Here is an 11,238-nt window from a genome sequence, read left to right as displayed (position 1 = left end):
TGGCTCTACTAATCTTACGAACCTCCTCGGCTGCGTTGAAGAGGTTGTCCTGCCTCATATCCTGCAGGTAGATCTGTTCTGCAATGTGGGGGTTCACATTGCGCTCCAGCAGCTCTACTGCGTGTTTATTGCCAAGCCCTCCTTGGATGGAGAGGGCTAGGAACCGGGTTACATAATTGTCCGTCCTCATGTTCCCTTGTTTGAAGGTACAGATCTGCTGACGCGCCCAGTCACGCTCAGCTTGAGGTTGAAATATTTTTTGATCTCCACTTTGAGATCATCCCAGGCAGGCCACACTCCCGTGGTGTCGCATTCCTGCATTCTAACTTGGGCGTATCAACCTGCCACAGGTCCTTTTAGTCAAGATAGCACTGCAGTGGCTACCTCAAAATTGTCGGCAAACGCATCCCAGTTTGCCTTGACCCAAATTTGGAGCTTGATCCACCATTTGGCGAATTGCGCCCGGTCTCCTTTGAAGGCGCCGGGGTCAGCGACGGCTTCGACTTTTTTGTTAAACTTTTTCTCAACCGTGGATGCTGCTGCAGGAGGGGCTGCCTGTAGCTCGGCAAGTTGCGTGGTTAATGCCACAATCTATACACGCATGCCGTGTAACAGAGTCTTGATGTCAGGATTTTGCGATGACATGTCAAATTGTTCTCTTTGTAAAGTATAGTAAAAAACATAACTGGGGGCCCCCGCTTGCTATCTGCGGATCTACCTCTTCCCAGCTGAGTATTGGATCTCAATCTCTGACTACCCAAATTATCATATTTGAAATATGTATATAAAAGGTATTGTATTCAAACCCTGGTCTAAACGGTTGTCAGGGGGTGGCCCACTTGTTAAGCTGTCAGCCCTTCTCCAGACTGGTGGAGGCAAGTGCCCGGCCCAGTCAGAGGAAAGAGAAAGTGAAGATTTGTATGTAAATTCTAATCAACATTGGTTCCACACCAACTGCTGAGCTAAGTACTCCCCTTCACGCTGGGGGCCGCGTATCAAAATTATTGTCTCTTCTCCCAAAGCACTACAAGGCCGTTGCTAGGAGCGTACCTATCTGCTATGCGGGATATTCCTAAATAATAATAATATCCTCTTAACCCTGAGGTCTGGGTTTGCACAACGTGCAAAAGAGTAGAAAGAGCGAGTCCTAATGTAACAACCAAGAGTTAGTTACTCTGGTGCACACTAAAACAAACTATAAAGGTAGTGATGAGGGAGTGGTTACCCCTTAGGTAGGACCAAGTTAGTTGTGGGTATACAACAGGAGGACTCGCTGAGGAGTCTTCTGGATCTATTGGGGTATATATACTAATACAGAGTGTTTGTACTTATGTACTGTACAGTTGATAAAAGCAATGGCTGATGATGTCAGAGGGCGCAGCCTGTGTGACCAGCTCCACTGCGTGAGAGACTTGTAGCTAAAAATAAAATAAAAAACACGGCACGGCATGAGAAAGTGGAGTTTGAACAAAAAAGAAAGTGCTGCATGACATAGTGTGTGAAAACTACAGTAAAAGGTTAAAGAGGAGAATGAAATTTAAAGGTCCAAAAATGTGTTATCGTAACAAAAGGCTCAATGTGTTTTACAATCCTGTGCAGTTACACTTAGAAACCAAGAAACATTATCACAGACTACCACTGACCTTGCTAAAGTATGCCAAAAAAAAGGTGATTCAATGACCTCAAGCATTGCTTGAGCTTTTGCACAAGTAGTAGCATCACCAATAAGGATTTTTTTCTTGCCAGCAAGCCGGTCATTTTTTTGTTTCACAAGTATATCTAGTGACCATTTGAGTTCAAGCAAACAACAAAAGGCCAAAAGATGTGCTGTCCATCTAGTTATAACAGCCCGGATGACACTTAAGACACGCTGCTTTTTAGAAGCATGTATGCTGCTAAGTGCTCCTTGGATGTCTCAAAGTAGTGATAGCAGCAAAGTTTTGCTCCAAAGCCATGTTATTAACTCTGTAGCCTTCTTTGTGTGTTCATTATAAGTAGATGCCACAGTAGCCTTGAAATAGTCACTGACAATATGATTTATCTGTAGATTGATTAGTTTTTATATTATCATGTGTTGAGCTCTGTACTGACTTGATGTGTATAGCAATCCGGAGCCACAAGCCATGGGAACTGATGCACAAGCTGCTTCCAAGCAGCCCTAGATTCACCTAAAGCATCAGATGTGACAGCAACCACCGTAACTTTCCAGTTGGTCTGTACATCATCTACTGCATCAAAGTAGCTAGCAGCCCGCTTAGCCCACACTTGCACGCACTTGGCTGGGCATCACCATAAATTTCTTGACAGAAGTCAGAATTTTTCCTGGTACCGTGGGTTACCAGGTCTAATTTCATAATTGTCACAGGAAATGGCACTGGATACTTGCACCAAAGGCTGGTATGCACATGCTGAAGGTGTGGGTTCTCCTGGCAATTACATAATTTCTCCAATAACATCCAATACCACAGTATTAGAGGTGCTGAGTGTGCCCGGAGGGCAATGTTATGATAGTAGTTTTGGTAGATGAGGATCATACAGAATAAAATGATAATAGGAATTCATAAATGCTATGTGATATATGTCAACAATATTAACAGTAGAGAGTTATCATACTAGAGGCTGAGCATCATTTTGTAATAGGATAAAACAATACTGAGTGCTAGAGTTATTGCTGAAAAGCTGCAGTACAGGTAAAGTCTTCTAACTAGTAACAAGGATCATTTGCAGCTGCCTTACTAATGTGTTAAGTAAAAGGTGTGACTCAGATGCTAATGGTATGGCTTGTTTATTCTACATGCTCAACCAAGAAAATAGCCAAGTCCTTTTGTGTCTACCAGACATCCCTTTGACAATCAACTTGAAAACACTTTAGGAATCATCATTTCTAGAACCTCCAAGAAAATAGAGTACAACGCCAGAAAGTATGGAATTACAATCAAACAGTCCCAGAACTGCCGCTCATAGAATAGTCAAGTTTGGTCTCCCCACATGAGCTCTTACCATCCTCTCGTAGAATATTGACCTGCACCGCATGCATGGGATACGATTGAGTCGCTGAGCTATCCGACTGGGCAGCAAACTTGGGCCTTGTCAGTTGGGTTATAGTCATGTTTTGCTCTGTTTGACTGCTCCAACCCAAGCCTACGCGTACGGTGATGAGCATGAATGCAATACCGGATATAGTACCCCATGTGCCCTGAACAAAGTCGTGAAGGTTGGACTCGGCCTCATACGTAGCAAAGTAAAAGATTGTCCATGCGCTACACGGCCACAAAATATAAGATTAGACACAGCGAGGCAAATATAAATGTATCTCAGGGACGTACGTGCACAATACCGCACTCTCGACAAATATAGCCACTACCGGCTGTAAGTGACCATATCAGAGGATACTCACTACAGAAATTTAGAAACAAACCCCGAGACCTCTGTTTCCTAGAGGTGGCAGTGCTCTGTGAATAGCCCATATGCGCCATGAGATCATTACTAAAAAAAATAGAAACAATCAGCTCATCGTGCAATCGTTTGGACATGCATGATTAGTAGTAACCTGTACAGTACACATTCGTACTATAGAGGGTGAGAACAAAGTGCGCGCAGTATAAACAACAACACACACCACAGAGTGAAGACGCAGTCACTGAGAATCCACCGAGCTGCAATAAGGAGGTATGTGGATTCTGTAGCACTGGTGTACTGAGTGAACTGATAGGTTATGCCTATAGCACATACTAATTACTTACTATATTAGCCTACGGGATCGACAGTGTTATGTGCAGCGTACCTGTGAGACCAACGAGGCTACAGAGCGGAAAAATTATCACTAATGTATTACGGCTCCAGATAACCCACAGGCGATAAACCTGCGCTCGAAATATGAGCCAAAATTAATGTCAGCTGCTTGTTGTTGAAAACTTACAAACAGGGCATCCGAGAGTACCAGAGACGCCATGAAAAAGCCAATTTGGATTATTTCTGTTAATTCTACGGCACTATGGAAGAAGATGGACGGAGAAGAACCACCCCGGAAGTAGATGAACCCTTGAAAAAAGCGAATAAACGTCAGTATCCAGTGCTGTTATTAGAAAGATTCTCTGTGAGTTGTCCTGAGCAAAAGAAGAGTACACCGTCAACGGACCGTAGTGACAACGATGAACAGGAGGATCGTTCCTAAGAACATAGGCCTTCGCAGGACAGTCCGAGGTCCAATGTTAGCATTCCTTTGGTGGTGATGGGAAAGAATATAGAATGAGATTAAGGCAAGAACGAAAAATAGGCCGTATAAGAAGCTTTCGACATAGATTGCGGCCATGTTGGCTGCTAGGATGGATACCTCCGCCATTGAGAATACCACGAGGAAGGAGGTCACGTAGCACTCTTACTTGCTACAATCAATAGGATTTTATAAATTCTTAGATTTCGAAGAACCATTTTATCACATCATTCTGTGTGTGCCAGCAGGGAGAGGCGCTGGACATCCATGAGGACAGTGATCTTAGTCATGATGGTGGACGTACCAATATGCAATTGAGATATCAGTGGCGGCCATGATGCATGATGCTCGGCGTGGGTTGTCAGTTGCAATTATGTGCAAACCTGGAATCCAGTGTGACGAGAACGACTTGGAATAGTCAGTGGAGCACCAATAGTGTCCTGACAGGAAAGGAAACCATATATATCGTTTGACATATGTAGTATAACATGGCCCTCCAGGGCAGACCTGGACCCGGCTATTTTGCGTTTTGGTCCCCTTGTTGTGGTGTGACCGTAGCATTAGCATTCATCTCTACGATGTACCAAATGGCGAGGTAAAGTTTTTGCAGGTATCTCTGATAATTGACATTGTCCGATCATTGCTGTATACCCCGTTTCTGCCGCACTTAGTTGTAGGTGCTCCACAAATTGTATGTCAGCTCTGTCTGCTATCACGCAAGCCACTATGTTGAATGGAAAGAGACTGAAGAGGCGGTATCAATCTTACAAATGAGAAGGTCATGCGGATTGGTACATAAGAGGCATAAAAGTTCTGGGAAGAAGAAAAACTTCAATGTCGAAATGGAAACCTGGAACCTCTGGGTCCAGGAATAGTAGTAACTACTAGTAACTGCCGTCACGCTTCACAGGACCTGTCACCAGTCTTGCCAGCGTATTAAAAAGTACTCAACTATCATTGAGGCTGACTTCGTGACTCAGTTTTAGTAGGAAATGGCAATAGCAGTATGCAATTGTCCAAACTCGTCATATTATAATCTGATCATCGAGTCCGTTAACATGGTCAACAGTGTGGAGGGGCCCGATGAATAGTATTGGGCATATATAGATCCATTTGCGAATCGATGAAGAGCAACTTTGGAACTCCTGTGTCAGACATCCAACGCTCGAAGGACATCGCCTTCCAAATGGCACGATGCACAGAGCTCTCAGGCTAGTAAGTAGTAAGTGCTGTCACAGGTCATATGAAGCGCTGAAGTCTGTCCGTCTTCCATATTGAAATGAAGCCTCTTGATCAGATTCTGAGGAAGCATAGTGACATGCCATCATGATAGATATTACCCGTTTATAAGTTACTGCGAACCAGACGTCTGACAATGGCAGCCTGCCGTGTGTAATTATACAAGCTCATCAGATCTGACGGATCTGATCATCGAGGCCTGTCAACATGTCAACAGCAGCCTCGGCAAGCAACATGTCCGAGGGGCACTTGGCTGTCATAGTATCTATTTATATGCCAGATCCGCCTGCGAGGAGCAACTTTGGAACTCCTGTCTCAGCTCATCAGACGATTGACGCTTCGAACATCGCCTCCCAAATGACACGATGGGGACTGCTGATTCGGCCGCGTCTCGAAGTTCGAAACTCGCCCTTCTAGTTAACCACCGACTGGCTAGATACGTGTCACGGTCACTGGGAGTTGCATCGGTGTTCACATTCTCTCCGATATACGTGGCATCAATATTTATGAACTGGCTTGACGCATTGACGGTCCCACCTTCGTACATACCTTCCCTTTCCTCACAATGGTGCCTGATCAAGAGAAACTTTCCTCAGACACTAGCATTCAAGTTGCCCAACCTCCTGCACCAAAGTTTGTGGAGGGTGGTGTCCGTGGTTATCTGACAATATTTGGTGCATTCCTCAGCCTTTTTGCTGCCTTTGGCCAGTCCATCGCATTCGGAAGTTTCCAGCTTTGGTATGCTGTGAACCAGCTATCGTCTTACTCGGCTTCCGACATCTCCTGGATTGGTTCCCTTCAGCTGTGGGTATTCTTTTTTTCTGTAAGAGATGATCCACCGATGATACTCGTCTTTGGCATGAATTGACTGAGTACGGAACGTACGGAACTCTTAGGGCAGTTTTGTGGGGCGACTTTTCGATGCCTACGGACCCACCGTGCTTCTGGCTTCCGGTACTGTTATCCTGACTCTCAGCCTCATGATGACTTCTTTGGCCAGCCGGTATTATGAATTCATCTTAGCCCAAGGTATTCTTTTTGGCATCGGATTTGGCCTAATGTCGGTCTCCGAAAATCATCATGTTTCGCCGTATCATGCTAATCATTCCTACAAGGTTTTACCCCTCTATGAGCGCTACAGCTACCCATTTTCGAAAGTATAGGGCTACCGCCATGGGAGTAGCAGTGGCCGGCTCTAGTGCTGGTGAGAAATCCCTAGGTTTCGCTGTCATCTCTCATGACCTTCCCCCTTCTCAGGTGGAGTGGTCTTCCCTATATTACTACAGCGGCTCTTCGACGAAGTGGGTTTTGGTTGGGCTGTAAGAATATCTGCGTTTGTTTGTTTGGCGTGTGGGATTGTATCGACACTCACGGTTTCGAGTCGCCTGCCTAAGCGCAAACCAGGACCGTGGATCGATGTCGTCTCCTTACAAGACGCCAACTTCATGCTGTTTACTCTAGGTAGTGGCATATGTTGCCTTGGTCTGTTTTTTCCTGCGCATTATATACTTGTGCACACTAAGACTTCGAGACACAGGCATATTCATCCCTTTCTTCTACATCGTTCAGTATGGCCAAGATAATGGCCTATCCCAAGCTCTCTCGTTTGATCTCCTCTCTGTGATGAATGCTGGAAGTGTAATTGGACGCATTCTTCCTGCCCTCATGGCTGACTACATTGGGAGGTACAATTTACTTGTACCATTCACTGCAATTTCTGGGATTTTTTGTCTCGCTTTATGGATGCACGCACATAGTCTAGCTGCCCTGATGTGTTATGCTGTCTTCTTCGGGTTTTTCTCTGGAGCATTTTTTGCCCTTCAATCAGCATGCATCGCTCAAATTTCCCAAATTGAGAAAATTGGGATTCGAATGGGCATGGCATACAGTCTGGTGTCGTTTCTGTGAGTTCACACCGATCGCGTACACTCGCTTAACTAATCAATTTTCGGTACAGGGCACTTGTAGGAGGGCCAATTGGTGGAGCAATTCTAAATAGGCAAAAAGGGAAGTTTAGTGGGATGATTGTTTTTACTGGGGTCACTCTCATTGTTGGTTCTCTTGTGACTTTGATGGTGAAGTTGAAGATTAACCGAAACATCCTTGCAAAAGTTTGATACACTACTTGTTCTTGTTAGTAGAACTGGTGCTCCGTTCTTAAATGGCTACTAAAAGTCGTGGTCTAGATAGACTAGGCACAAGTTGTTTGTACAAAATAGTATACTTGTGGAGAAGTGGTGTGAGTGTCTCCTTCCAACTTTCCATAGGGACATGGACAATTTGAGGAAACCTTGAACTTGCGTATTGACTGCCTGGCCCATATAGTTATAATTGCCTGTCTTAGACAGGGCATTATTACCTGATAATCTTATTTTATAGATGGGGCCAATGGAGTGTACCAGCCAGGCCATATTAGACATCATACTATTGTGCCCATCCTACAAGACCTGGCTGGGTCAGTACATTACAGGGTGCCCATGTTAGACAACCCAGCTGGGTCACACGGTGCCTGTCTTAGACCACTCAGCTGAATCAGAGTCTGCTCATCAAAAACCTCTTCTTGTCTCTCACCTTTTTAGGCACCATTTATATTTGACGTTTGACGTGCAACTATCTCATAACTTCTAAATCCAGTGTCATGCGCCAAAGTTGATTGGTAGCATGGACAGGTGTCAGAAACAAAGAAAATATTCAAAGACTCGCCTTTGCACCACACAGGCACAGTGCCACGTGGAATAGTAATTAATATTGCCTTTTTCAAACTTGTGGCTGATCAGCACCACCTCTATTAGGCAATCCAGTTGTGCTCACCTTTGCTTTCCATTCAGTACTTTCCGTGTTTTGGCATTTTGGCAAATTTTTGCATCGCCACTGGCTACACATTGCATTGCGCCCTCACCTTCATCATTTCCCTTACTCCCATTCCTTTGCCTTGCCCCACCATAGGTCCCTTACTCTCTTTTTTATTCTCACCCAACGGTCACTTCTGGATTCCTATTCTAGTCCATTTCCTTGTCACCTCAACCCTCCTCCTACTTGTTTTCATTGCTCCCCCACCATACCTGATGTCACCACCCTCTATCCACTTTTGTTGCCAATCCATAAACCACCACATGGCCCTGCTGATATCAGCAAAGCCCCGGCGGCCAGTCCAAATTGGGCAACAGGTCCATCTTCATGACATCGATCTTCCATTGTATACTATCAAATCATTGGTCGCTCGTCTTGCCTGGTTGGAGCTTGGGTGGGTAGTTTTCAAGCTGGAGAAGGTTCATCCCCTTGCATTGCCTATGTACATTGCTGTCCCATTCACTTGGGTACATTTATCCTTTGTCCATCATCTTTGCTACAGCTACACTTACCACACGCTGCCTGGGACACATTTGTTCCAGATTGGAACTACTCCCCTCCCTCCCTTGTTTGACCAGGTGGTCCAATACAACCAGTCCATTGGTAAGGCCATGGACCTGTTGGATTTGGACTAGGTGGTGGACCAGTGGCTCCAGTTTTTTTGTTTTTTTAGCAGAACATTCTTTTTTAGAATGCCTAACAGACAATAAAGGAACTGTGTTGATACTGATATTGTTTTGCCTTGCCCTTTTTTTACTGCATCTTCCCATGACATCATGATTTCTTTCTCTTTCTGCTATTAGACTTTACTTTATCTTTATGGCTGTACAAACCTGTGACATTACTTACACAGCATTCATTGTTCTATCCCTTTCTTTTCCTTATTTTGATGATCTTATCATGTACTACCTGTGCAGGATTTGTCAGCGTACATTCCTTCCTTCATATTCTTTGTCATTCTTCTTGCACAGCTATACTGTGCATAGCCTATCTTTCTTTTACTATATAAACCCCTGTATTTTACCTTGTAAAAAAACAAGAAGAAATCACTTCCCACTGCTACCACTGTTATCTGCTGTCATCATCACTCGTCACTTTTGAAATCATTATCATCCCTTTTGAATAGAGTCCTTCTGAGCACTACAGTTTGTGCATCAGGAGCCTGCTATCACTGGGAACCTCGTTATGTTGTCATTCTCAAACCTACCTTATGCTACAATTAGCAAGGTAGTGCTTGTCCAAACTCATCACAAAGCCCCTATTTTTATCTTCCAACTATTCCTCCTCCTCAAAACACACACCCATACATCTCTGGGTTTGACTTTGAAGGATTGTCATACATACCACCCCACAAACAACTAGAGCACCCACTGTTCTAGGAGGCAAAGCCCATACACAAGGTCCGTGGAATCTGGGAGGATTGTGTGTTAGTTTTTTTTTGTGTGTGGTTTTCTAACAACAGTTTTCATCATTGACAACGTGGAATAGTAATTAATATTGACTTTTTTGTACTTGTGGCTAATCAGTACCCACCTCTATTAGGCAATCAAGTTGCACCTACCTTTGCTTTCTATTCGGTTCTTTTTGCATTTTGGCATTTTGGCAATATTTTGCGTTGCCACTGGCTACACATTGCACCCTCACTTTCATTGTTTCCCTTACTCCCCTTCCCTTACTTAGCTTCACCATGGGCCTTCTTCCCTTGTTTCTCTTCTGACCAGAGAGTCATTTTTGGATCCCTACCATAGTCAACCTTTTTGTCACTTCTACACTCCTTTTACTTGACCTCCTTGAGCCTCCTCCACATCTGATGTCACCTCTTTCAATCCACTTCATTGCCGATTTATCAGCAGAAGCTAATGGTCTTGACTGCAAAATGTACCCTCTTAGCAGAGACAAACACCACCATTTAGATGAATTTTTAGATGAGAACCTAAAGAGTGGATACATCCAGGTATCCAAGTCACCTTACACTTCACCATTCTTCTAAAAGAAATACAGTTCATTATGCCTAGTCCAAGACTATTGCAAACTGAATAAACTCACCACAAAGAATTGATACACCCTTCCCCTCATATCCAAACTCATTGATGAACTCAAAGACACCAATTACTTTACAAAATAGACGTGTAATGGGGATACAATAATATATGCATCAAAGATGGTGATAAACATAAAGCTGCTTTCAGACTTATCAATTCCCTTGCCAAATTCCAAACAATGATGGATCAACTACTTTGAGAATTAATCACAGATGGGCAAGTTATTGTATACCTGGATGGACAACATCATGATATTCATAGAGACTCTTGAGGAACATTGTCAAATTGTTACCCAACTTTTACATATCTTGCAACAGAACCACTTGTACCTTAAACCAGAGAAATACAAGTTTGAGAAAAAAGAGGTCAAGTACCTAGGCATGATTATCTCAAAAGATATCATTTGCATGGATCTATTAAAGGTAGCAGTGGTGGCAGAATGGCCCACACCAAAGAATAAGAGAGAACTCCAGTTATTTTTAGGGTTCTCCAAGTTCTGCCAAAGATTCATCAAAGACTATGGGAAGATTGAAAAACCACTCACCACGCTCATTGGAAAGGTTGACTGGAGTTGGAAGCTTCAACAAGTAACATCTTTTGAAACCTTGAAAAAAGTGCTCACCACCACTTCTATTCTTGCTATTCCAAACAACAATGACCCAAACTAGAATTAGATGCCTCTGAATTTGCTGTAGGAGATGTCTTATCCCAAAAATAGGACAATAAATTCAGACCCATTGCATTCCTCTCAAAAGCCCTCACTCCCGCTAAACAAAACTATGAAATCTATGACAAAGAAATGCTTGCTGTTGTGACTGCACTGGATGAATGGCAACATCACCTCATAGGATCCAAATGTCAGGTAATGAATAGGAAGCTATATAACAACAACAA

The 11,238-nt window shown here is 43.7% G+C and overlaps 3 protein-coding genes across 3 annotated transcripts; 2 read left to right on the top strand and 1 right to left on the bottom strand.

Moving 5' to 3' along the window:
• Window positions 1–2,838: 2,838 nt before the first annotated feature.
• Window positions 2,839–3,986, bottom strand: SERLADRAFT_481160 (uncharacterized protein; the record flags this gene model as incomplete). Its single annotated transcript, XM_007324805.1, has 7 exons — window positions 2,839–3,260; window positions 3,327–3,367; window positions 3,419–3,486; window positions 3,551–3,570; window positions 3,620–3,731; window positions 3,785–3,863; window positions 3,920–3,986. 7 exons carry the CDS (start codon window positions 3,950–3,952, stop codon window positions 2,936–2,938), a joined length of 678 nt encoding a protein of 225 aa, XP_007324867.1.
• A 1,678-nt stretch (window positions 3,987–5,664) lies between these two features.
• SERLADRAFT_481158 (uncharacterized protein) lies at window positions 5,665–7,755 on the top strand (the record flags this gene model as incomplete). The annotated part of the gene is made up of 6 exons (XM_007324804.1): window positions 5,665–6,275; window positions 6,349–6,512; window positions 6,568–6,656; window positions 6,710–6,934; window positions 6,990–7,356; window positions 7,410–7,755. The coding sequence occupies 6 exons, from the start codon at window positions 6,018–6,020 to the stop codon at window positions 7,567–7,569; spliced, it is 1,263 nt and encodes a 420-aa protein (XP_007324866.1).
• A 2,357-nt stretch (window positions 7,756–10,112) lies between these two features.
• Window positions 10,113–10,292, top strand: SERLADRAFT_353395 (uncharacterized protein; the record flags this gene model as incomplete). Its single annotated transcript, XM_007324803.1, has 1 exon — window positions 10,113–10,292. The coding sequence occupies one exon, from the start codon at window positions 10,113–10,115 to the stop codon at window positions 10,290–10,292; it is 180 nt and encodes a 59-aa protein (XP_007324865.1).
• Window positions 10,293–11,238: the final 946 nt, after the last annotated feature.

This window comes from Serpula lacrymans (genome assembly GCF_000218685.1).
Source record: "Serpula lacrymans var. lacrymans S7.9 unplaced genomic scaffold SERLAscaffold_25, whole genome shotgun sequence".
In the NCBI taxonomy this organism is placed as follows: Eukaryota; Fungi; Basidiomycota; class Agaricomycetes; order Boletales; family Serpulaceae; genus Serpula; species Serpula lacrymans.
This window is presented reverse-complemented; position numbering and strand designations above follow the sequence as displayed.